Source organism: Gymnodraco acuticeps, unplaced genomic scaffold (assembly GCF_902827175.1).
Source record: "Gymnodraco acuticeps unplaced genomic scaffold, fGymAcu1.1, whole genome shotgun sequence".
NCBI classification, from domain to species: Eukaryota; Metazoa; Chordata; class Actinopteri; order Perciformes; family Bathydraconidae; genus Gymnodraco; species Gymnodraco acuticeps.
In genome coordinates, this window is record NW_022990346.1 from 2,128,730 (window position 1) to 2,155,719 (window position 26,990).

The following is a 26,990-nucleotide window of genomic DNA, read 5'->3' on the forward strand; positions in this document are numbered from 1 at the left end:
TAAACAGAATAAGATAAAGACACAAAGGGATAGTTCAAAATAAGTTATACTGGTAATGTACTTTTCAGCTTTAATTTTTTTTTACATATTAGAAATCGAGAAGTACCTCGGAATATTTAAATTACAGTGAAGTTGAAGTGTCTTTATTTAAAGTCACAGAATACCCCCATCATAAAGGCTTAAATTATACGCATTAGAAGCAGGTTCAAGAGTGGGGGAGACATCCACATGTCATCCATGAGGAGTCTTTTCATGTCTCCCAAAATGAACTTTGACCCCCAATTAAATCTTGAACTTGAGACAGCTGGACATACAGTACAATTCTTCTAGCAAATGGAAAACAGGAATAAGCAAGCCAGGGGTGTTTTTCAACAGGCCATCTCGTCCACTAATATGTGTAATGCTATGAATTGTTAAATTAGAAAAGATGACAACAACCCTAGATCCTTATTATCACCTGGAATTGCATTTACACTAATGATGCTGGCCTGCCTGGAGGTTTGACTCATAATAGTGAGTAGTAAAAGGTTAATCCTAATGTCATATGTCTGCGTACAGCCTGCAGTCCGGTGTGCACACATCAGCAGTAAGCTAGCACACAGACCTACCGACCTGTCACTCACACAGGTACTACCTCAGAACAGCTAACGTTAGCTACAAATAACGGTTAGCTTTGAACACTTCAGACAGTCAGACAAAGGCATCACTGTGACAACGTCTAACGTTACAAAGCTAGCACAAAGTGAGACTACGACACGTTATAGAACATATTCTAGTGTTACCACTTGACATTATGGTGTGCTTACCTTCAGGGAGCACGTTACTAGACTCACAATATCTTTAATAATCAAGAAGCCAATCACTCATCGATTTTAGACCGAGAGACACAAGTGTGAAGGCTGCGACAATTCAACAGCCACTTCCGGTTCTTCACCTTCAGATTAAAAGCGTGTATGATTTCCTTGAAGTTATAAACGCGTTTTACAGAATTTTAAAGATTATTTTACCTATTCTAACTCTAATGGGGTTGATATATATTCGCATAATGGTACAACTTTAGCATAAAGAAACGATTGTACTGTTCAAAAATAAAACGTGTAATCGATGACGTTGCTGATGGCCCAATGAGCGTATCAGACTTCCTGTTAGTTCAATTCAACTTGACACCTCGCCATTAAACATCTTTGTGTCGACCATAGACTTTGTACAAGCTATGATTTTACTTCTCTTACCTGCATTATATTAGAACATCAGCTACAACGAGTCATTTCCAAATAATTAGTTTTTATCATATCATAATGCATAATCTGCAAGCTGTTCTCCCTCCTTCACCATCATCAAATATCTGCTTTTTTTCCAAAGCACAGAACAGACAGCTTTTTAATGTATTTCAAATCCCTTGAATCTTTGATGTTAGTTGCAGTTGCGGTTGGGTATATATTCTGTCTTTCTCCCTCATGTTATAGGGTTTCATGGACCCAGTTACTGTGGCCATATCACCAAACACATCCTGGTTATAACAATTTGCAATCCTGGTTTCCTTTTAATGATTTCTGAAGTTGACCAGAATGGAAGATATATTCAAGCCACAAATATTGGGCGATCATGAGGATATGAGATAACGTTCTTTACACTAATCAAAATGTGCTTCCTCAGAATAAATTACTAAAGAGTCAAGGAAATGGTTAAGAAGAGATTAAAGGCTTATATATCTTCATTGCTTCTCTCCCTTATACTCTCAGTCCCTTCTGACATGTTTATGGGTGTGAGGTGAATGTTTGAAGTTTTGTCAGCAGTTTACAAGCTGTATTGCCATGTTTAAAAGCGCAATAGTAGAGGAACAGAAAAGTCAAACAAATATTTTCAGAAATGCATGATGCACTTATGTAGGTTTCCTGTCTGCCAACATGAAGCTGGAGAAGAAAAGGAAGAAAAACTACAGCCTGTATGATAATAGAGATGCACGCTGCAACAATACATATCAATGCTACTGTGGTGGGCAAAAAGAAAGAAGCATGCACATTAAAGGAGACAATCAAGGGTTGAAAGAGAAAGACATGTTTCTTTCATTCATTTGCACATCCTTAAAGATGATTCATGATCGCCACTCCCACAGCCTATAGGGCCGGTTATACCACATGTTTGAGAGATTAGCTTTTGTCTATGCCTTTTGTATCAATAAAAACAATAACACACACCAGACACAACGCCTAATCAAACATGACCTTATGTTGTATCTCAACTACACATCCGTAAAGTTTGGTGACAGCCTCTTGCAAGGTCGGGACCAGGTTGGGATAGGGTCAAATGTCAGCATTCAAGTGGTTGAAGAAAAATAACCAACTGATTGTCATAATTGCTTCTGAATATAATAGTCAAAGCTTTCAAGCATTAGGTCTGGAAAGTATGCAAGCAAAAGGTTTTCATTTGATACATAGACTATAGGAAATTGAATATTCCTGTGAAGGGGTGGAAGGGAATGAGGAGATAGAATGAGGAGAATGAGGTGTATGTCATCTTTATATCATTCTGTATGTAACTGTTTTGAAAAATAATAATTATCTGAAATACCACTACCGTTAAGTAAAGCAGAGGTTTAACCAACAATAAAGGATTATGATTAGGGCCGGGACTTTAACGCGTTAATTAAGATTAATTAATTACACAAAAATTAACGCGTTAAAAAAATTAACGCATTTTAATCGCACTTATTTTTGCACCGCGGAACGTTTCTCACTGGATGAGTTTCAGGCGTACCGATTATACTGGAGCACCAACTGACGTTCGTGACTTCAGACAACAACAAACCACAGTGAACAACAGTGGGAAATGTTGTTTTAAAAAACGGACGGATGGAAGCGTCGATAAGAGCACGGTTGTGTGCAAATTATGCAAAAAGGAATTCGCATATCACCGCAGCACATCAAGCCTTAAGTATCACCTCAATGCAAAACATATAGCAGCTAGCGTGGAAGCTAGCGTGGACGTTAGCCGGTACTAAAATTAGTTCATGAGAACCTTTTTACCCCCACGAAAGTCCCTGCTAGAGAGCAGAGAGCTGCTAGAGAGCAGGGACTTTCGTGCGGAAAAGAGCTATATTTCTGATTGGCTGGGCGGATTGCAAACCACGCCCCGTAAAACTCCCAAAAAGTTTTGTGAAGCCGCCATTTTATTATCCTCGCATTAGCATTATTAGCATTTGCCCAGCGCAGAAACGCAGAGAGACTAACTTATGGCAACACAAAATAAAACATGGGAGCGGTGGAGATGAGGAGGTGTCGGCGTTCTGGCGATTTACTCGGAAGGCTGCTGGGACTCCCAGCAGCTTCTACTGAAGCCAGTCCCCAACTCAGGGGACTTCCGGCCGGGGACTTTGGGCGGCAGTATACGCCGTGAAGTGGTTTGCGGCCTGCCAGTAAACCCAAAGCAGAAGAAGAAGAAGTGACGTCAGCGGCTTCATTTGCCTAATCCACCCCCAGGTTCAAAGAGTTCTCATGAACTAAGTTCTCATGAACCTTTGTGGGAAAAGTACTGCGGTGTGAATGCGCCTAATGGTATACTAAAATCCATGTGAAAAAAATTGCTTCTCACTGTTCTCAGGTCAAATATTTATATGTGATTAAAAATGCGATTAATTTCGATTAATTAATTACAAAGCCTCTAATTAATTAGATTAATTTTTTTAATCGAGTCCCGGCCCTAATTATGATGCATACGAAACTTGCAGGAATACTGGGACTTCAATGACACAGCACAACCTATTTATAGTATAGTTCTAATGTAGTATAATTAGAAAACATTGAATGGGTTGTGGAAATCTATGTCATTAGTCTGAGAGAGTATATCTTTCTCATGCAGGACATTTATGCAGGACAAAAAAAAATTATGGCACGGTTATAGAAAATAGGGAAGGTAGCAGACAACTTTAGAAACATATATCAGAGTGAGGAGAGGAGACAGAGCTTAGTTATGGAAGGCATTTCATAAAGATAGCTTTAAAATTAAGACATGAGAAAAATGTTAAACCTGCAGGTGGCAGTAATACATCATTGTGGAAGAAAACTGCCGTAAAACACCAAAGAAGAAGAAGAGACCAGGAAGTGTCTGTTCATCGCTCCCATGTGTTGCATACATTAATGGTTGCTGTTGAGTCGTTCATTCATTGTTTGAACGAAATCTGAAGCAATATTTAGCTAAAGCAAGCCAACTTGTTAGTTACCTTTCCTAACTCAACCAAAGACGAACCCGGTCCTCAGTCAAACTGTAACAGCTAGCTAGCTAACGTTAAAATCGTGCTAAATTGGTTTGGAAAACTATAGCTGTAGTCATTGAAAAAAAGTACGTAGCCTGAATGAAAAGTGCAGTGGATACTAGCATGATCAAGGATAACTGTTGGAACATACCTCCCAATGCTCCAGCGTGCATGGAGAAGCATCTGAGCTGCGCGCAGTACAGAGCAGGTGAGAGGCAAGCTAGTTGAAATGTACACAGGTAAACACGTGGGGCCGCTACGTAGTTATTATTATTATTGAGTATATGTGCGTATGTACTGATATGAAGGCTTCCCTCCCCTCGTGATTAGGTGTATATACAATATACATTTCATTGTTTTTAAAAGCTGCATATGCACACTAGGTCAGTGGTTGCAGGTGGCTCGTTTTTGAGAAACCCATTGCAATATACAGCTTGAATATGAACTACTTGGTGGATTGGAGACTAGCCATTTTTGAACATAGTGACTGTTAACAAGTCATTTTATTTTTCTGTGGCCTAGAATTATGTATGTATGTTTTTTTTTTAATGTCTTTCCTTATTGGCTCTCTTCACAGACGGCACTCTCCTGCTCGGTGCCTCCAGCCTCTCTGGCAGAAACTGGCAGGGATCTGTTTGGATCTACAGCGACCCTGAGCAGGCCCCCAATGAGGGACTCTGCAAAGCTGGTGTGCAAACTGAGGCTGGAGTCACAGATGTGAAATGGGTATCAGAAAAGGGTATTCTTGTTGCATCAGACTCAGGTAAGAAAAACATTTGCAGCAGTTACGAAGCAAGCAATCGTCTTTACGTGCTTAACTAGAGTTTATTGAATTGGTTCCTTCTCAGGTGCCTTGGAGCTCTGGGAATTAGCAGAGGATGAACGCCTGCTAGTGAATCGCTTCACCAAACATGAGCATGACCACATTGTCACAACAGTGAGCCCAATCAGTGGAGGAAGTGGTGCTGTCACTGGAAGCATGGACTGTCGGTGAGACATAATTTTTTCTAAGTACACGCACACATCCAGAACAGAAACATGTTGTAAAACTTCAGCATTAGGATTTTTTTCACTTTTTTTCTCTCACCTTTCTTATCACAATAAGGTCTGCCTGTAACAATTATTTTGTATTATTCATTAATCTGTATAGTATTTTCTAGACTAATCATTTACGTCTTTTTTAAATGTCTTATTTTATCCTAAACCCTATTCAGTTAAATATGATATGAAACGGATAAAAGAGAAGGCATCTCGATATTGAAAAGCATTTTCTGACATTTTTGCAGTAACATTTAAATAAACATTTAACACATTTTCAAAAATAATTGGTGCTTATTGTTGTTGCAGCTCTAATAACAATGCATCTCTTCCCCTGTCGTTCACTGCAGAATTAAAGTCTGGGATCTCACTCAGGATATGGCCCTTACTACCTACCATGGTAAAGGAACATCTCAAAACTGCTCTCAGAATATCTATATACTAGAAATGTTATTTTTAAAATAATATTCAGTTAGTTTTTAAGAACTGTTAACTGATTGCTTTTCTCTGAAATACAAGAAGTTTCATTGTATAACAAGACGGACATGTAGTTGTGTCCATGTGACCAGTAATAAAAAAATAAAAAAATGACAGCCCTAATTTAAAAAAGGAAATGTTCATTCATAAAGATGGTAAAAGCCATACCTGTCCCCACTTTTTTCTTCCTCCAGGGCACACACAGCCAGTCAGTTGTGTTGCCTGCAGTCCGACAGATGAGTCTATCTTCGTCTCCTGTGGTCAGGTATGATACTGATCTTCAGTTGGCACATATTGTTGTGAACACAACACCTAACAAACATTGACTGCCTGAACTACATTTTGAGCGTGATGTTTCATCTTTTGTTATGATACTTGTATTAATGCTGTGAATTAAAGTCCTGCATTAATGAAGTGCAGAGAGATAATTTCATGTCTAAACTTGTCTTCAGTCAAACTCAACCTGTTATCGGCTTTCCCTCAGGATGGCCGTGTGCTGATGTGGGACAGGAGGAAGCCAGACAAACCAGCCTCAAGAATAGGTGAGCAACACGTCCCAATTTGAAAAAACAGCACCTGATATTTTTGACAGGTTATTGACGAAACAGGAATTTTTGTTGGTGCTACAGTGGAAAATAGTATCGCTGACAGACAAATGTCTAACAATCTAGATAGTCCATGATGTCTGGCTGAGCTAACGAGCCTTCGTCTGGTGTCTATTGATCCCTAAGTCTAATGCCATATTGTCATTGCTCGACTCGACTCACTTTTGATACCATTCAAACTTACTTAAAATGTACAGTGCAGTGCTTGGCATAGTTTCCTAGGCTGCCCTTTCTTAAAATCTGCGGTTTGTACTTAATAGTTCACCCACTCACACTATGGGAACTCTGTCTGAGCATATCTCTGTCAAGATCAGGGAATGTGTGAAAGTGACTTTTTTGCTGTACTATTTAATCAAACATTTAGCTATCCAACTACCTTTTTATATATTCTCAGTCTAAAAGCTACTATATCTCATCCTAATAATGTCTTACATTATCATTCTCACTGATAAGCAAGAGGCGCAAGGTTTTTTGTTATCAAACCTATCAATGGGAGAGTTTTTAATTAATTTACAGTTGTATCAGATTGGATATACGCTCAGCATGCTTGGAACCTTGACCGAGGTGGTACCAAAAAAAGTACCTGGTACTTTCTATAACTTTCCCTTAACGGAAAACCGAAAAGACCAAGTCGTGCTGAGTAGAGTTGTACTGTACGCAGTTGAAATGCATTATAATAGTCTGTCCAGCTTAATGAATGGAAGTACATCTTAAGCAATTTTTGATATAATGCATATTCCATTGTCGATTTTGTGTTTGTCTCAGATGTAGAGTCAATCTGCTCCCCTACCACTGTCGTCTGGCACCCCCACCACAGGAGCACCATTGCATTTGGTAAGTTCCAGCAGCAGGTTACTGATTGAAGGAGACATTTATTTGGCAGCCTCTGTGGTTCTGATCCTTTTTATTGTGCCTCAGGTGATGCGCTGGGTAGAGTGACCATGAAGGACTTCCTGGGAACAGAGCCGGCCCAGTTGGTGAGTGTTCACAGCCGCGGAGTTAATGGGCTGGCCTTCTCTACACACAGGTAACTCTGATTTCTAACAACGTTTTATTAGCTCTTGTGTTGCTCCTCTACAAAGTTTTAACTAATTTCCCCCCTCCCAGTACCCCCCTGCTAGCCTCCATAAGTGATGATTGTTCCCTTGCTGTAATGAACTCCGACCTGGAAGAAATGTGAGTCCTTTAACTTCATACTAAGAATTAAGTCAATAAAAAAAATGTAATCAATACAATACATAATCATGGGGCTTTGCAATTTGTCCAAAATGTTCTAACCCAGTTTAGATGTCTACAACATAACAATAATTGTATTTGCTTGTGTGAATTAGTATGAGTGTTAAATTATGTAATTAGGAATTTAAGTGCAAAATCAACAAGTTTTAGTGGAATTATAGAGAAAAAACACTCCAGCGGATACTAAGAAATGCAGGGGAATTGTTTGGTCATGCTTGGTAATCATTGGTCATTTTAATGGGATGTTTAAGCAAAAACCACAATTTTTAAATGACACTCTCTCAAAGTAATTTATATCAGATCACATGAAAAATGTTAATCTAGTATTTGCTTGTTATTATTGATTAAGACGATGTTATTTCTATCTCAAGATTGTGATATTGAATTACTGCCCAGTTTTAAGTAATAATTTCTTCTTCCTCTTTAGACTTAGAGATCGGCGGCACCAGGACTTTGTCAAAGGTGTCTGCTGGCTCCACGATGGCTCCAACACCCTAACAACCGTAGGCTGGGATCACCTCGTGCTTCACCACACGGTGGATCCGGCCGCTAAAGCCCTAAACTCTCCCTCTTAAACCCAATGCTCACATACCTTGGAAAGAGCATGTATCAAGATGAGTACTTACCCCCCTATTTTTTTTAAGGGGGGTCATGCGTGTCTAAAACATCAGGCAATATTGATTAAAGTTTGTAATTGTCATTTAGTACTCCAGATATTTGCTGAATATTTGGACTATTGCTCTGCTGATCCCGACCTGGTAGAGCAATAGTTTCTCTATAATTGCTGTCTCTATCCACTTCCTTCATACTGTATAGCATTTCCATGTGTAATTACACTTAAGGCAACCCATTTGTATTTGCATAATTTTACATTAAAGGTAACGTCCTGATGTAAAGGCAAGAGCATTTGACACTTCTTTCTATTTCCTTGAATCTACTACATGTTGACATCAGCAAGACTTTAGGAAGGAACAGTTGTAGGGATGAAGACTTAAACAATGTGTCTGAGGATTATACCATATTATAACTAATAGTTAGCCATTAACTGCATACTGAAAGAAACATGAAGTGTTTGATTTGTAATGATCCAAAAAGATACTAATATGCTATAAAATAAGCCCTCGTATAAGAATACATTTTTTTGTTTTATTTGTCATTGGGTGACATGACACAAGTTATTGAGAATAAGACGTCTTTAATAAAATGCTTTTTTTAATGGAAAAGGCACTAAAATCCCAAATGAACAGGTGTGTCCCGGTCATTGCTATAGTGTTTCATTTAGTTTATATTAGTATTTGCATGCACACCAGACTGGGGCAGACACTCTTCACACACTGCTGGGTCAAATGAGGGTAGTGTGTTGTGTGGGCGGTTAGCTCAGAAGTTAACAAGATTACATGTTTTCAAAGTGAGTGGCAGGTCATTGGTTCTCATTGCTAATCTGTGGTCTGACATAGGCCGGTCTGAGATGCTATTATTTTATTCACATGACACCAGCTCCATGTGTTGTGGCGAAAGTGAAGAAAACACTTGACCAAAATCTGACCACCTTTTATATGAAATATCTTTCATTGCCTTTACAAAGTTAAGTTTGAGCCAACATATACATATGAAGATGCAATTCATTTAACAAATGGCTTAATACTAACAATTGCAATGCTTAAGAATATTGAAAGAACTTTACTAGCTTAAAAAAGAGATTTAACATATTTTAGGTTAAAAAATGTATGTTTGAAATGAATCCTTAATGTCAAATTACTATATTATCCACTACTCTGTCTACCAGTTGTTTTCATATGCAAACTCAAAAGCAGTCATCTTTGTCTTTTCTCGAATAAGACGTCCAAACAAACGCTTAAAACGGCACAACAAAACTCCACCAGACATGCAATTAATGCTTGAATTTATTTTCCAGTTAGTTTTTGGACAACATTTGGAATAGATGAACGTCTCTGTTTTAAGACTTTACAACCTCTATTTTAAATACTTTGATTATACAACCTTAACATGTACATACAATTGCATCTTACATATTTTAAGTTCTGATATAATATTATATGAACTGATATATTTACAACGAGTGCAGATGCATAAACACCCATTTTACAGTCAAATAACTCATAAAGAGGGAAAAACATTTCCTGGATCAATAAATATGAGAAACAATCCAACTGAAACACACTTGTCTGAATTAGCTGTTTGATTCACCCCCGAGGACCTAGCATATTGTACATGTAACAGTGAAAGAACATTTCTGTTATTAGACATGCGACTACAGCATGAACCACAATAATTGTACTGTACATTATTTTTGTATTATACAATCAAGATTACGGATACATCCGTCAGACTTTATTCAGATGTTTTATTTTCACTCAGCTTTGGATAACTTTGAATATTGTCTTGTGAATTTAACCATTCTGCCATTGGCACTAATTCAAACTTATGTGTATGGAATATATACATCTAGGCTGATTAAACAGCAGCAGCCAAAATAAATTGTCCACCAGACTGATGCTTTAAAAACATAAAATACAAAAACAGAAAACAATATTTGACATTGAAAGTGCGTTCTCCAAATTGAGAAATACATTGAGAGAACATTCAGAACTGAGAAGACCGTTGTTATAAAACATTCTTAACGTATTTTCTAACCACATTTGTTCAAAGTGCTCCCTCCCCCCCACATTGTACTTCTGATGCAAGGTCACATTATCCAATCACACAAGAACCACTTTCCCATTAGCACATTAAGGCTCCCCTTTACTGACGAGGGTTATGGGCTGTTTGGTTCCAGGCCGAACTGTAAAGGTCATACCATACTGATGTTTTGACTGCGTTCCGTTACTGAAAAGAACAACAAATGAATGATTATGAATTTATACTGTACACAAACATTGGGCTTATTGTCTCGAGAAAAAAACTGCCATATTTTACCTGGTGGGAACTTTCATTGAGGAAGACTCCTGATATTTTCTGACCAATTTATCCTCCAGCTCCTGCATGTTTAGGGTTGGTACTTTGTTGACAACAGGGTAATTCTTGCTCTGTGGTCGGGCTCTGGGGACAACAGGGACCTTATAGTCCTCCTCGGGCAAGGCGGCACCCCAGTCATCAGAACTGGACTCTGCCTCCTTCACTGTGGCCATTTTGTGGTCCATTTCCAACATCTTTTTTTGTAAGATGCTCTGGAGTGTGGCCTGGCTGGGTGAAAGATTAGATGGTAGCTGAGAAGGGACGGCTTTTGGTTTGGTCTGGGGTTGCAGCTTTGGCTTTGCATCAATGTCAGGAGGTGGGAGTTTTAGAACTGGTGGGGGTTTGGCCTTTGGAGGAGGAGGAGGAGGTGGAACTTGAGATGGAGGTAGTGGGATCTTTTTTGGTGGTGGTGGTGGTGGTGGTGGTGTTGTTGGTGGTTTTGGTTTTGGTTTTGGTGTTGGTGTTGGCGTTGGCGCTGGTACCTTTTTCATGGGAGGGTCAGGTGGAGGCATGGAAGGAGGGGGTTCCATAAAATCGTCATAATCGTCAAAGTCATCAAACTCTGGCGGTGGAGTGAGTAGTGGCATACTTAACTCCTCAGGCTGTGTGGATTGAGACTTTAAAGGGGTTTGCACTGCATGTTGTTTCTGCTCAACCAGGTTGGTCCTATTTGTGGATGCAGCCATCCTATTGAGCGCTGAACTTCTGGATAGCGTTTGATCTATGACCAGAGCAGGGCTGCTGGGTTTCTCTGGACCCTGAATAGTTTGCATATGTACCACAGGACTGACAGACTTTGAACTCTCCTGCAATCTTTCTGGAGATGTTGGAGAATAAGTTGAGCTGGACCTTGGGCTGACGATAAAGGAATTGGGACTCGGTTGAATGATTGCACTAGGCTCCTGATGTGACTTGCTGCTGTTTTCCCGTGACAGAGTGTTACTCAATCTGTGTTTATCTCTGTCTTTAGCCGCCTTCAAAAGAGCCAGTGGCGAGGCTACAGGTCCATTTCGTGCCCCGTTAGATTCATTACTCTTCAGGTTGCGTAGTTTGCGATCTATTAACGGACTGTATTTGAATTTGCGACTTTGACTTGGAGATTCTTCAAGTCTGTCGTTGACTGTCTCTGAATTCACCTGAGAAACCTTTGGTCTCTGAAGCTGTGGTGATGTCTGAGGTGGAGGCTGGAGAGATTTGCCAATGTCTGGCTTTGTTAGAACTATCGCTGTTTTAGCCTCCTTTTTTGGCTCAGGCAGGCGTGATGAAGGGGTTTGGGGTTATGTGTAAGGGCTCTTTCAGTTCCTGTACTTCTTTGAAAACTGGTTTGGACGGTGTGGCCAATTTAGGGGATTTCCCATCCACCGCAACAAGCACTTGAGAAGAGTTAACAGATGCAGAATCTTCCAGGAGTAACATTTGCTTTGGTCTTGGGTCATGTTCCTGATACCCGCTGAGAATTGAGGGCTGAGGAACATTGTAAAGCTTTGCTGTGTTTCTGGGATTGAAACTGGACACTGTTGCTCTCTGCACAGGGGGAGGTGGGGCAGGGCTCTGTGGTGGGGAGTCCAAGTTGAACATAGAGGACAGTCTGATGGGTTTTTCGGGTGGTTTCTTAAGAGACTTAAGTGTCCTTTCAGAAGGAGGCTGAGGTGGGGCAAAAGCTGGGCACTCAGGTAGGTTGCCTGGCGAGGGGCTAGAAATGGGTACAGATGATAAAGAGCAAGTAGATGGAGGCTTTGGCGGAGCCATTGGTGGCGGTTTAATGAAGGTAAAGTCTTCTTCATCCGCGAAGGGTGCCAGTGAGGACGGTTTTGCCAAATTTAGAGTGTTCAGGTCGCCCATGAAGTCTGGTGGAGGAGGGACAAAAGTCTGTGGAGGGGGTGGAGGCGCCATTGAGGGAGGGGGAGGAGGAACAAATACTTCCCCCTCCACAAGGTCGGGCACAGATATAACAGATCCATTGGAAAGGTGATGTCCACCAACTGTGTAAAGAATAGAGAATAACTGAGAAAGTGTACACTAAGAGAACACTTAAAACATTGTTACAAGAATATACATTCTGTAAGAGTAATTAGAATAATTAAGAAACATGGATGTAATGATGTGCTTACATTTTATATAAAAGTTTTATACAACGGTTTATCAAAAACAAGTTTCAAAAAGTAGATCAAGAAGAATCAACGTTTAATGATGAAAATAACTAAGTTGTGTATTTATCACACATAGATTTAGAATGCTTAGATAATATTAAATGAATTACTTCCCCCTCCTTCTACGACAAACACTCCCATTTTGTAAACAATCTTGCCATCTGGTAAGGCAGTTGAGACATTCAGGAAGGTTATTGAGCAACAGCCTGGACAAACATTTACCTGCCCCGCTTCTTCTTTTTTTAATACTTTACGGCGACTTTCTGATTGCTTTAATCCATCAACTTAGTTTGAGTAAAGGAACCGCAAGTAATCTGAGTCCTTCAGAGAGTAAATAATGAAATTCTTCAACATGTTAAACTTGATGTACATATTTGAAGTAGGGAGACACTCACTTGAGCCGTTGGTCTTTGGACCATTGATCGGTGGAAGGAGGGGGACTTTGGGTGTCGGGACGGCATACCCTTGAAAACTGTCAGATGTGGACTGTGAGGGGGAAAAAACATTAAACTGTTGATATTTGATAAGTTCAACACAGAAAACAAGAATGGATTAATAACAGCAACAAAATAAAAAGGCACTTAGAAACGTTGTTTTTGTTTTTTTACTGGGAGTATTCATTACATTACATTACATTACATTACATTGCATTTAGCTGACGCTTTTATCCAAAGCGACTTACAATAAGTGCGTTCGACCAACAAAATACAAACTTGAAGAAAACAGAATCATATAAGTATCAGGTTTCATAGAGCAAAAACATTTCAAGTGCTACTCAACTGGCTTTAGGTAAGCCAGTCCTTTATTAGTATATAAGTGCTTTGTTAATAGTTCTATTGCTCGAAGTGGAGTCGAAAGAGATGAGTTTTCAGTCTGCGCCGGAAGGTGTGTAAGCTATCTGCTGTCCTGATGTCAATGGGGAGCTCATTCCACCATTTTGGAGCCAGGATAGCAAACCCACGTGTTTTTGCTGATGGGAACTTGCGGTCTTTGAGGTATGAGGTAATGAGGGAAAGTGCAGAGCCTGAAACTCCAAGTTCTTGGAGAGTGCGAAGGAGGATCTGATGATTCACCGTGTCGAATGCAGCAGACAGGTCGCTCCTTGAGTGAACAAACCAGTTCTCAGCAATTGAGAACAGCCTTCAATGTCCCTTCGAAACAGATTTACATGTCCCATTTGCCATTAATACAACAAGGCTCTCAGATATTGGTATTATGAGGAACCTTATATTTTCATTAATGCTTTTTTAATTATTATTTTACCACATGTATGAATCTGATTTAAAATAATATATATTTCAATTGTTTTAATTGAACAGCACTCTTCCACATACTTTAGTTATGAGGAGCACGAAGTGATTCATAGGATACACCTATTATTAATTATATAAGGATAGAGGGTGTCGTTTTTCTCATACTGATATTCTGAACAATCTGTGCTGTTGTATTTGCTGTAAAGTGTCTCTACTGTAGGCTATATTTATTATATGTACAGCACTTTGGCTTGACCAAAAATCGTTTATAAATGTGCTATATAAATAAAACTTGATTTGATTTGATATTGTCCTACTGTTAATATGGGCCAGGCTGCTAAAATTGTAGTCTGTCAATTAGAGGCCTCTGTTTCCAATATGGCAACCAAACTAAACACACACAGTGTTGACACAATAAAGGTCCATGTGAGTTAACTGGTATACTGTATGCCCTTCGAAGGGGCAAACCAAAATCATTTCAGAGACAAGAAAATAATCTGCTGTACCTTTTGTTTTAATTGGGCTGCAGGCTCTGAGTAATTTGCTATTACAATTGAGCAACAAGCTTACACCAATTTCAATTAAAAAAACATACTTATTCCTTAGGCTGGTAATGAATAAGGTTCTTATAGTTGCGGTTAAACTGCTTTTCAGCCCTTTTAATGTTTGCGTTCGATACTAGAATAACTTGAACATTTGCCTGATATCACACCCTAAATCTTTCTCTTGGCTAACACCCGCAGGGCATTTATGTGGTTTGTTGGAAAGGTATGAAGACTGCGCCACAGGTTGAGGGCGTGTCTCTAAAGATGGCGTATGATCCAGATTGATTTTGTCTCTTTGTTCCCTAAGCTGTGACTCACTTTCATTTGTTTCAGCAGTCTCAGCTGTCCTGCCCATGTGCTGGGTGTGTCACGCCAAACACATGCCTCAGACACCGTTACAGAACACTCCCAAACACTGAGGTGTGTGAACCATAGCAGAGATGAGCGCTTTATTTATATGCACCATGACGATATAATGGGAGGCATGACAGTCATTCAGGCTGATACAAGTTAAGGTGAATCTTCCCGAACCACTTACAAATAAAACTAACTCAGCATATTGGGATATCTACACTTATACACAGAGGTGAAACACTTGGATCATTACTTAAGTAAAGGTATCAATGCCACAAAGAGAACATAATAAAATTCCTGCAATAAAAAATGTACTTGAATTTATAAAACTATTATCAACAAAGGATTATACAAAACTAAAGGGCTCATTATGCTACAGAATGGCCCTTGTGAGTGAACAATATGTAACTCTTAAATGCATTAGAGTAGAAGTATAAAGTAGAATCAAAATAAATTACTCAGTAAAGTAAAAACTGTACTTAAGTACAATACTTATTTATTGTACTTAGTTACTTTCCACAACTTGGGATACTTTATTAATATACTAAAACCAAATGTGGCTGTTTATATTTAATGTATCAACCACAATGTTTTTGCAGTAATTTCAAATGTCCATTTTGAAAACTACCCTGAATGCAAGTAAAGCTTAAGGGACTGTTTTTATTATTATAAATTAGCTTTTGTCTTACAGTATGCTTTGTAATGCACCTGGATGGTAATAGCATTTCAATTAAGAAAAACATTTTGGACTAAAATCGCATTGTGAGTTACATCACTGTTCACAGCCCTACTACAAATACTTTATAAGAAAAGTATCAGTTGTCAGTTTTATCCGACTCACCAAACACCAATGCTATTCTGACAACATAGTAAATGATTGATTAACAATGACTTGGTAGCGCCCTGGCCTGTGCTTGTTAAAGATCCGACCCAGATTCCAATCCAGTCAAACAATAAACATTCTTTATCAGCTCATTTGAATATGTCCAGCTCTGCAGATACAGGGTACAATATTCAGTAATCATTTAATTGCAGGTAAATGACGGACGAGGGAGAGTCTGCTCAGATGCATATCATATGATATTTTCATTCAGGAAACTGAAAATTGTGAATATGTACAACAATACATGCATGAAGCTTTACTGAGATACTCACAGCATGATGCTTGACGGTGGGTCTGGCCCGCACACTGGCAGTCCCCGACTCGAGGATCGCTGATGACTCCAGCACCAGGTCCACATTGTCTAAGTAAATAAAAAACAAAACAGATTACTATGTTGTGGCAGGTCCTTAGTGAGCAAAGTGGGTTTCAGTTGATGATTTAAGCCATTACATTGCTCAATCCTATGTGAATATTTTGGCAATGTGGTTGGTCTAAGACACAGACCAACAGAGCCAAATACTTTACAATGAATTGGTCATTTTGCAGGTGATGAGATACTCTATGCACCAAAGTGGACTCTTAGTAGTTACAGTGTGATCATATGTGCTGTAAAGGTAGTGTTGTTGAAAAATATATAGTTACTGGCAGCTGAACACATGATTGTGATCTTAGTTTATATTTCACTAGTGTGTAAAATGTAAAGGTTAGCATTTATTTGAATAAATTGAGCTTAAATGACACTACTTAACATACCTTTTTTTAAAGAACTGGTTGGCTAAATATGAATGTGTATATTGCTTTTGAAGTTCTTTAAATATGTATTGTTTGTACTGCAAACAGCAGAGCTTAATGATCCTGCATGTGTAAGTCAAAGTGGATATGGGATATTTATATCATTCTTCAATGTTTTGTGGAAATGCTCAGAAAATGGTCTGTTGGTCTTTTTCTTAACATTTGTGTTTGTGGCCCAAAGGTGAAAGGTTGACTTGAAAGGGCACCGAGACCAAGGCAATCACTAAACTCATCCCCATCCAGCTTAAGATGTGAAACAATAAGAAACCATTCTACTAAACTAACTGATAATACTAGAGGTCTCCACGCTTGGTTTGAGAAAATAAATGTCGTGCATTCCTTCCACGTCAGTCAGCTTCTCTGTCCAATAAGTGAATGTTGAAAGAAACTTGTCACTCAAAGGCGTCTGCTGTTCAGAGCTACATATTATAAACAAAGACAGCAAAGTGTTTTACTTTACTTAATAGGATTGACCTTTTACTCATGTTCCCCCTGTGATGTTTATGCATTTTAAAACATACAGTATGATGCTGTCACTTCAAAAGCAATCAACTCAGAATGAAAAACTACAGGAAGAATTGCTTTTAATGTCCAACCAGTTCAACCAAATGTGAAGTTTCCCTATTGTGCACCTGCCTTATTTAAATTAACAAATATTCCCTCTCATATTACGGATTTGCATATTAATCCCTCCTATTTCCTGCTTGAACTGATGCCACACAAGCCATAGGAGTAGCCTACATATGTAAACATGATCTTAATTTTAGACATTTGATTTGCTATAGTTTGGCAAAGTAAGAACTAAGCCCAAGGTCCACTTACTATCTTTTTCTAGATCTTTTATCTAATGGTCTCCTTCAGCAAATACAGAGTGCTGTGTTGTTATTGCATATAAATATGCTGTTATGTTTTTTGTTTCACTATTCTCTTAAATAAATAATGTATTTGTTTATCAATGTACGATAGTACAAAATAGTAGTATAGCAAATAGTATAACAACAGATATTTTATTTCATTTGAATTGTCATAACATTGTTTTCACAACTGAAAGTAATTGTATGTGATGATCCCAATCACCTCATCATCAACATTATTTTGTTGTGTATCTAAAATTATAGCTGACTCACATAAACTCCACCGAGGCAGGTCAGAACAACAAAAATGTGTTAAACACGAGCAGTGAGACGAAATGTTTTAGACATAAATCACATTTCAGAGTGCTGGGTCTGGGAGATATTCAGTTACACCAATGTTTCCACTTGACTGGAGTTTATAGCTATGCCTACACAATCCCTTGTTTCCTCAAAGCATTGTTAGGGCGACACTAAAGCACACTACTGTAAGTCAACACAATGTGTAGAGGACAGAGGACAGGTCAGTGTGGAGCCAGACTTGGACTTTATCATTGAGAACAGGTTTTTATTATCTTGATTTCACCTGCTGCTGCCTATTCATCACGTCATTGCAAAAATACCAAAATACTGTTGTGATTTCCTTTAGGACCAACAGCTGTACATATGGGAGCTTCGTGGTTATAACACTTCTGTCCATGACAACATCTGGTAGCCTACAAAGGTCGTGTTGCTCTTCAGTAAAAGTTTAAAGTGAGGACTAACTCTCTAGCCAATGGGCTCTGTTCACATTGTACTCACCCATGTCCTTCATTTTGGTATTGGTGTCGAAAAGAGACTGGTTCTTCCGACCCAGAAAATTCAGACCCTTCCTCATGATTATTGATAAGTTAAAACGCAGCTACGACTGGTCGGCTCTATACTTATTGACGCATTTTGAATGAAATGGTAAAGCGCAGGTGAGTTACTATCCCGACAGGTGCACCCTCGCGCGCCTGCTAAATCTGACTCCACTGATTTGTTGCAAACTTTTCGGGACATACAGAGAAAATGGAGCTAACCCCGCCCACCCCCTTTCACCGTGCCTCCCTGTTTTATACACTCCTAACAGGTGAGGCCTCGCTCTCCTTTTCACACACATTCCAGCGCAAATCTCACCTGCGCACTGAATGAGTCGCTCGTGCACTCATGTGCGCTTCAAAGCAGGGCTGGTTGTTACACTTATCATTTTCTAGACACATTAGGAGTATTCAGTGTTGGACAATGACAAAGATCTACTTTGAATTCTCTTCATAAACTAACTCTAATTGTATATAGCTCATCGGTGCTTAGGCCTTCTTCCAAAAGTAAGTAAGATGTTGATGGGAAATAACATCTCTTATGGTATAAATGTGTAATAAAAAATACTTCTGAATAACTTTATTATATCTTTGTTACTTTCAAAAGCGAGAATTATTGGTAACAGAGAAAAATTGTTTGCTGCTTTACATTGGACATATTTACAGTTATTATTTCCCTAACAAAAGGTTATGATAATAGGTACAGGGTACTAGATCTCACGGAACACATTTCCTCCTCCATATTTATTATAAAATATTGGTTTCTGTATATTTAATGTGTTTTTTCATTTATCTCAACCACAAATCACACGAGGGTACAGGGTCCATTATCCACACCTGCAAGATTATGTTTTCTTTTAATAACACATTTCAAACAAACAGCCATTTATTCATACTCATTGGCAAAAATAAGCAGCTTAACCCTTTAACAGCCAGCGCCACAATTTGGTAGAGCACATTTTGTGTCTTGATATCTTGTTGAAAAATAAAAAAAAAAGTGTAACTCCATCTGATTCAGCCAGCTCTACCATCTAGTTGACATGTTATGCACAAAACAACCTCTAGATGTCACTGTAGTTCGAACAGAATGCCCTCCAGCTAGCCTCCACTGAGAAAGTTGGCATGCTAAAAATCACTGCTGACGAAATCACTATTTTTGGTCAACTTTTGTAAGGTAACCATATCATTTTTGACATATGTTAGTGTCAGAGCACTTACTGAACAGAATTAGATAACTTGATGCACAAAAAAAGTTTTAACAAGGGTGTAATTATTTTTTGAAAATATGCTGAACCAATCGGTCGAATTGGCCTTTTATGGTAAACTAGCAATATGACTTTTTCAGAGTTTCAGAGATGTTTTCCAATAAAATATGGTAAATAAATGGCTAGATTCATGGTAATATTACTAAATCTAGTACTGCCTTATGAGTCTCACAGTGAAAGAGTGATAATAATTTATATAGCACTTTTCATGCAAAGTTTTTTTATTCTGAAAAACACTTAACATTACTTTTTTCCATTTCTTTTTTTTTACAATTATAATGTATTATCTTTTATGAATATATCTGGTTGTATATGCTCATTTTCCATAAAAGAAAAAAATGTATTTGAGTTTGTGTTTTATTTGAGTTTGATGCATACAAATACTGTACTGTATATGATGATAGTTGAAAATGCAGTTTTACCATGAAAGGCCAGCTCGACCAGTTGGTAGAGGCTCATAAAAACTAAACTGTGTGGGCAGTCAAAAAAAATTGTTGTGGTAATTTGTGTCCCATTTCATTAAAAAATGCAAACAAATAATTTGTCCATAGCTTTTTTCTTGGTCCGGTAGTTAAAGGGTTAATAATCTTTATTATAAATACATGTCATGCTTAGGTAATACTTGAACTTGTGCCGTCATTATTTACATAGGGATGGTTAACCATGTGACCTACATAAACAGGATAACCATGAAGATGATGCTAAAAGCTAAAGAGGATCAGGACTCCTCTAAAGCTCAGAGTGAGCTGACCGCTGAAAGCAAACCACCAACCTCATTTACCAATTGCCCTCTGAGCTGAACCACAATCCTTGTTTCTTCACGAGCTTGGTTCAGATGAGGTCAACCTCACACTGGCGGACTGTCACTATTTACTCAAGTACTATATAACCACATAAAACTTCACTAATCATTGATTTGTTCTGTAATATAATATTGTTGATCAGTTTTAACATTATATTTAATTGTCTACTTAAAGTCTACACTTATGTGCAATATTTAAGAATAAAATATGATGATCTAGTAAAATCAGAATCACATTACTTTGGCCTAAATATCATAATATCTATATGCTTTTTTTGTACCATAATAACAGTACAATACAGTAAACGCTTAACTTGGTTCAAAGCTCCAGAAAAAGATACCACGAGGAACTTGAGTTACTTAATGCTGATACTATTTTTATCTGAACACTTCTTCCACCACCGGTTAATATATAATCCAGGAATTTTATTGATGTAGTAATATTCCAATAAGGAAAACTGATCCATTTCCTTGATCAGATTGATAGAGACGACAAACATTTACACTTTAAATGTCTCTATTAAAGATGTATCATATAATATATTAATAATACATATTAATTATAATTTAATAATTATGTTGGTCTTCAAGTTGGCCAGGTGTTTTTATTCCAATCATGATTTTTTTTTTAATAATGATGCACTTCATAGCGCCAGTCAATCGTTTTGTATTTCTTGTCTTGGCTACAGTGTTTGTGTGACGTCTGCCTGTCGCACCTAAACCTCAGTTGTCCTGGAGACGATCAGACCGGTCCATCCAGTTTCTCTGTCCTCCTAGGGATTCATCATGCCAACTGATGCCCTCTGAAATGTCAAGAATGTTTTGGCAAAGGCCTTTCACGGTTCACACCTGCTTCACAGTGCTGAACACGCAGTAAAGCTCGGCTCTACCAGGAAATGCAGGCAGAAGCAGTTCTGCGTATCATCAGCTCTTTTCTAAAGTTCAATTAATGACTTCAGTTATTTATTGCTTTTATTATTTTAATTTCATTGAATCTAATATAGCCACTTTTCACAGTTGATATGTTATCATGTGTATTGAGAACTGGCAGTGTCTTGGTAGCAGTCAGTGCTAACACCTGGACCATTACAGGATTTCAACAGATCCACTTCCATTTTCCTCCCTGTTGTTCCCCTGTACTTCTAGCCTCAAATGAAACAGGCCCTGACTTGTGCATTAGGAAAATACCAGACAAGTAGAGAAACAGCTGACGTAATTTGTAAACAGACACTAAAATAAAAGGAAATGGAGATCGAAAGATCTTACATATGTTGCATTCCATTGTGATGAGAACTATGATGTTGCTAATGGAAATGAAACTGAAGATACCATCAGAACCAGATGTATTGTGTGTAAGAACATTGAGTTTCAACATCACAGATCTGTGAAGCCAGATCTCATTTGTGTCAACAGGTTTTCTTCAGTTGAGTTCACAGGTCTTGCTTTAATGCTTCTGTGATACATTTGTCAATTAGTAACTGATAATATATTTTATTACATTGTTTTTTATCTAAATTAATATCTTACTATCAAACTACTTTAGCTCTGCATGTGTATTACCTTTGTATATAATGCAACACTGATCTGTCCAGGGAAAACAAATAGACTTCATCGGAAGAAGCCAACATCTTTAAACAAATGTAAATACGACCGTTTACACAGATACATACTAGTAAGTATGATTTGCTTTATATTTTTTGTAAACTGAATTCATATGTATATAATCATTACTAATGTAATGTTTCTGAAGACCATAAAATCAAATTCTTCCAGGTTTAAACAGGTTTAAATATCCTAATCTGGGAAATGAAAAGAAAAGTAGTTTAAAGGTCAAAGATGGGATCAGGTAAGAGTAAAACAGGGGAAAATATGTTGACTGGGGATGCAACATTATTGAAAGAGAAGGATGAAAGGAATATAAAAAGGTTAGAAAACTGTCAAAGGAACTATAATTTCACGGGAAGACTAGGGATAGAGGAATGTGAGAATTTGGTTAGGGATATTGTCAAATATCTGGAACAAACTACCTTAACTCTATTCAATCCAGGCTCAATACTTTCTTTTTGCCGCTACTTTTAATTAACTATTCACATCTTACACTGCACTGTAACTTGTACTTGTTATTCATGTTTTATTATCTTTGCTTTTTAATGTTTCTAATGTGCTTTATGCTCTTAATGTCTTTCATTTTTGTAAAGCACTTTGAATTGCCTTGTGTTGAAAAGTGCTATATAAATAAACGTGCCTTGCCTAAAGCTAGAGTGAGCTGATACATTTTTAAACTGATATTTGCATCAAAGAATTGCAATAATATTTAGTCCAGACAAACTGTGTGTGTCAACAGCTTAAATATTTTTTGAGGTTTAAAAACATATGGTTAATGCTGAATTGTAAGTTTGGCTTCATGTTTATATGCCCATATTTACCTCTGAGTTTACTTTCTCTTTTACCCTATGTGTCGATGACCCCTCAGGTGAGGCTGAGTTCATGTCAATGTCTGCGGTAACAGACAATGAGACTCGAGGCCCCTGGGTACAGACATGCAAGCGGCCCCTCCACCTTTCCTAAATGAGCAAAACACACACACCTCCTGGTTGTTTAGCTTATTATTTTTATACTTGTACATCTGTAGTCATTTGGAGACTTTTAGTAATTCCTTTTTTAATCTATTTTTTGTTGTTTTGTGTCTCTATGTAGCGTCTTTGTGTAGTCTCTGCTTAAATAGTTGTTTCAGTCTTTTTGTGTCTTAATGTCTCTTTCCTTTTATGTTTCTTTGTGGTCTTTTTGAGTCTTCTGGTTTGTAAGTATCTCTTTGAGTGACCTGGTTTAGGTAAAGTCCTGGAAGTCGGCCTTATACTTCAAGCCCTCTGAGTTTCATTAAACGCCATTCAAAGAAAGCAACAAATACAACACTTAAATCAAATTAGGTTCACATATTCAGTATTCTAGTCAACAAAAAGCATGAACACAGTTATAAAGAACAGGCAGGCACAAAAAGAAAGAGCAACAAGGGGGATATTTGTTAAATGAATGCTTAAAAGGCTTTATGATGGCCACTCATAACCAAAGTAGTGCTAAAGAGACCATTCTTTCACAAATACATTTAAGGTAGAACATTTTTGGTAAAATGAACAAATAGTTCATGAAGCACACTAATTCATACATCAACTGTAATAGTTGATATTTGATTCAATACATCAGTCAGTTATCTTTGATATTAAGGTTTTGGCAGCTGGGGTCATGTAGCTACACAAGCATTTCATGCTGCGACTATAGATCTCTTTCTGTTGTTAAGTCTTTGCTGGCAAGCAAAATGGATTACAACTCTGAGCCTTTCATACGCACTCAGAGATGAAGAGATGAACTGTGCTAACCGTACTGTGAACCCTGCTGCTGCTCTTACACTTCATGCTGACCCTGCCTGGATGCTGAGTGAATGCAGTTGTAGGTATTGGTTATGTTTTTACAGGATTTTTTAAATGTATTTTTATAAAAAGAGACATGGGAAACAGCCCTGGGACGAGTGTGGAGGAACTACAAGCTTGTGAGAGTCATCAGTGGTACAGGAAATTCATGACTGAGTGCCCATCTGGAGTTCTCACCTATTACGAGTTTAAACAGTTCTTCGGCCTGAGGAATCTGTCGGAAGCGTCAAATGCCTACGTTCTGACCATGTTCTCCACGTTTGATATGAACGGTGTAAGTTCATTTATATTCCTCTGGCAGGTTAATATATACATTTTAATGTTATCAGCAAAGATGAGTGTCACCATTAGTTGCTTCTCATCTTTACTGAATATCAGTGGTTGTTAAATGTTTTAAAACGGTTTATTTCACATTGGATGTCATTTTTTAAAGTAGATTGCTTATGATAATGCTGCTAATATAATTAATGCAAATCATACTCTCACTATGTAAATCTGCTATTATGAAGAATTAAGATTCAAATGATCTTCATAATCCTCAGCAAAGAACCAATGATACAAAAACAAAGAATATGTTCAATCCTTTACATGCACTTTATTTTGACCATCTATTGTTACTCTATGTCCTGCTTTAATGCAGAGACACTGGTTTGTTGTTATTTTCATTTTCATTTATTTTAAAACCGTGCAGTTTTCATTTATTGCCTGTCTGTGTTTTCCTTAGTGTGTTTCTGCTAACATAAATAATTGAGAGGAAATTAGTCTTTTACTGAGGGGGCTTATTCCATCAATGCTGCTTACTGACCTGCAACTTTAACCGAGAAAGGTCAAACCTCTTCTTCATGCCGCTGTTGATTAGTGTATCAGCGTATTACATTAACAACATTTGAAAAATAGGTGGGGAACAGGAGTTTATTCCACTATTTGCATTGTTGTTTTTAAAATGTCAGGAGTATACCATGAGTACTGCTCTGGTAATGACAATTTTCACGATGTTCTTTTCTTTCGTAGGATGGCTACATTGATTTCATGGAGTATGTGGCCGCTCTGAGTCTGGTGCTAAAGGGAGGCGTGCAGCAGAAGCTCCGTTGGTACTTCAAACTGTATGATGTAGATAGGAGTGGCTACATCGACCAAGAGGAGCTACTTCAGATAATTAAGGTGCGAAAGAGCCTTTATGTTAAAGGCTGATGCAGGGCTTAGTGAAAGACTTAGGGAAATCCCAAACACTGTCCTGAAACAACCTGCTTAGACCACTGGAGTCCAAATGAGAAACAAGGATCTACTGTGAGTTACTCAAGGTTCAGAGGCTCATGGATGACACTTGGCTGACATCTACTGGTTGAAAAAAACATTAAATGTGTCAGTTTATGGCATGTTCATGATCATAACATGAAAAGAAAAATACTATGATTCCTGTATGAAGCACTTGCAAATGTGTGGCCTATTTGAATCTAATGTACTTGCAGGATGATTGCTGTTATGAGTTTATATCTCTTAGGTTAATTGTATGTACTGTGTGTTACTTTGGAAAGCATTCGCTAATTGAAATGTAATGTTCAGTAATGATTTCCTTTCTTTGTGTTGTGTTCAGTCCATCCGTGCAATCAATGGCACTACCAGTGAGATTTCAGCAGAGAACTTTGCCAACATGGTGTTTGAAAAGATTGACGTCGATGGAGATGGTAAGACCGGAGGGAGAAATCTTCAGACATTCGATAATACCTGAATATTGGGATACAGCTGGATAACAAATACTTAGCAAAGGATTTATTATTTATGAATCCAGGTGACAACCAGCATTAGATGATTGTGCTTAGTGTTTGTATGTGTTTGTTCTACAGGTGAACTGTCCTATGATGAGTTCATGGAGGGGATTCAGAAGGACGAAATGCTGCTGACGACACTAACAGAGAGTTTGGACCTCACACATATTGTCAGCAAAATTCAAGAAGAGTTGAGAGCCAACACCTGATACCTCTATCCTTATTGACACTGAAATAAACATTTTTGTATAACCGTTCCACATGCTGAAGAGGTGGATAATCCATAAATCATCATCAGGATGAAAGGATGTGGACCAATCTCTGGGTCGCTGTCAAAGAACAGTATTTAACTCCTCTGAGTTTACTAACTCAGACTAACAAAGACAAATATTAATGTTGTCAGACAAAACATAAAGACAGATTAATACCTTAACTCTTTGTTGGACTCTAGCTGAAGTGTAAAACTACATGATTTCAGTCCAATCTCCATAAAGTGCCATTATTGAATTTATGTTGTAGCTATTGCATGCATTTTTACAATACATAAGCTACGTGTTCAGTTAAATGTGTTTAGGTGAAACCTACAGGTTCCTTAATTGTAGTGTTTCACATAATGTGCAGTAGAGCCACCTACATCTCCCTACATCTGAAACAGCAGTAAATGATGTATATTTGAGATTAAACAAGTACCTTATACCTTTCTCAAAATGGTGTGATTTTTTTCGGAATCCTTTTTTATTTGATATTTCACTGTGTGTTATTCCTAGGGACAACCATGTGTGCATTTCCAGTTATTTCAAGCAAACTGTATAAGCAAAAAGCTAACAAAACGTTCTGTTTGTTCTTCAGTTGTCGAGTTAACTGTTAAAGCATTAGACAGCCTGTAGTCTGAATTAAGCTAAATGACAGTTCCACATTAATGAGTTTTTCATGATGTAAGTTGTTGGCTTGAGCGTTTATGTTTAAAAATAAAAATACCTTAGTTAGATATATGCACATTTATAAAGTGAAATGAGAGAACGTGCAAAAAGGACCTTTGTGTGACCAAATAAAAGTTGCGAGGCAAAAATGATATCCAGCATCAATGCCATAGACATCTCAGTATTTAATTAGTAATGTTTTAGTTTGAACTTGCCTTTTTTTTGTCTAATGGTTTAATTCTGTGTGTCTGTGTGTTTTGCATTCTGACTTAGTATCACTTACTGACACAGATGGACTGTCTAAATTCAAACTTAAAGCCAAGTCATGTTGTTGATCCCTCAATGCAGACACAAGGCTAGGGAAAAAGGAGTTGGCCACAAAAATGCAAAAAAAAGGAGCAACATCTTATAAAACGAATCTAATTATGTTAAATTCATAATCTCAACCCTTCCTTACACTCCCCTTTATGTAAAATGTGTTCTGGTATAACCCCTGGGGATTCCTTCATCCTTTGTTAGGGGACAGTGACTTAGGCTATTGGAACCATAACAAACCAACAC

At 37.9% G+C, this 26,990-nt stretch overlaps 3 protein-coding genes across 3 annotated transcripts; 2 read left to right on the top strand and 1 right to left on the bottom strand.

The window, feature by feature from the left end:
- Positions 1 to 4,058: 4,058 nt before the first annotated feature.
- Positions 4,059 to 8,521, top strand: wdr77 (WD repeat domain 77). Its single transcript, XM_034223809.1, has 10 exons — positions 4,059 to 4,460; positions 4,830 to 5,015; positions 5,101 to 5,242; positions 5,641 to 5,690; positions 5,962 to 6,032; positions 6,252 to 6,309; positions 7,138 to 7,206; positions 7,291 to 7,399; positions 7,480 to 7,548; positions 8,036 to 8,521. Exons 1-10 carry the CDS (start codon positions 4,352 to 4,354, stop codon positions 8,181 to 8,183), a joined length of 1,011 nt encoding a protein of 336 aa, XP_034079700.1. The 5' UTR covers positions 4,059 to 4,351; the 3' UTR covers positions 8,184 to 8,521.
- Positions 8,522 to 9,494: 973 nt separating this feature from the next.
- Positions 9,495 to 18,468, bottom strand: LOC117551093 (pollen-specific leucine-rich repeat extensin-like protein 2). Its single transcript, XM_034223811.1, has 5 exons — positions 18,214 to 18,468; positions 16,042 to 16,130; positions 13,130 to 13,220; positions 10,546 to 12,566; positions 9,495 to 10,455 (listed from the first exon to the last, which is right to left on the bottom strand). The coding sequence occupies exons 1-4, from the start codon at positions 18,287 to 18,289 to the stop codon at positions 11,833 to 11,835; spliced, it is 990 nt and encodes a 329-aa protein (XP_034079702.1). The 5' UTR covers positions 18,290 to 18,468; the 3' UTR covers positions 9,495 to 10,455; positions 10,546 to 11,832.
- Positions 18,469 to 23,710: 5,242 nt separating this feature from the next.
- Positions 23,711 to 26,187, top strand: LOC117551137 (guanylyl cyclase-activating protein 1). The gene is made up of 4 exons (XM_034223870.1): positions 23,711 to 24,017; positions 24,755 to 24,904; positions 25,338 to 25,428; positions 25,588 to 26,187. Exons 1-4 carry the CDS (start codon positions 23,820 to 23,822, stop codon positions 25,716 to 25,718), a joined length of 570 nt encoding a protein of 189 aa, XP_034079761.1. The 5' UTR covers positions 23,711 to 23,819; the 3' UTR covers positions 25,719 to 26,187.
- Positions 26,188 to 26,990: the final 803 nt, after the last annotated feature.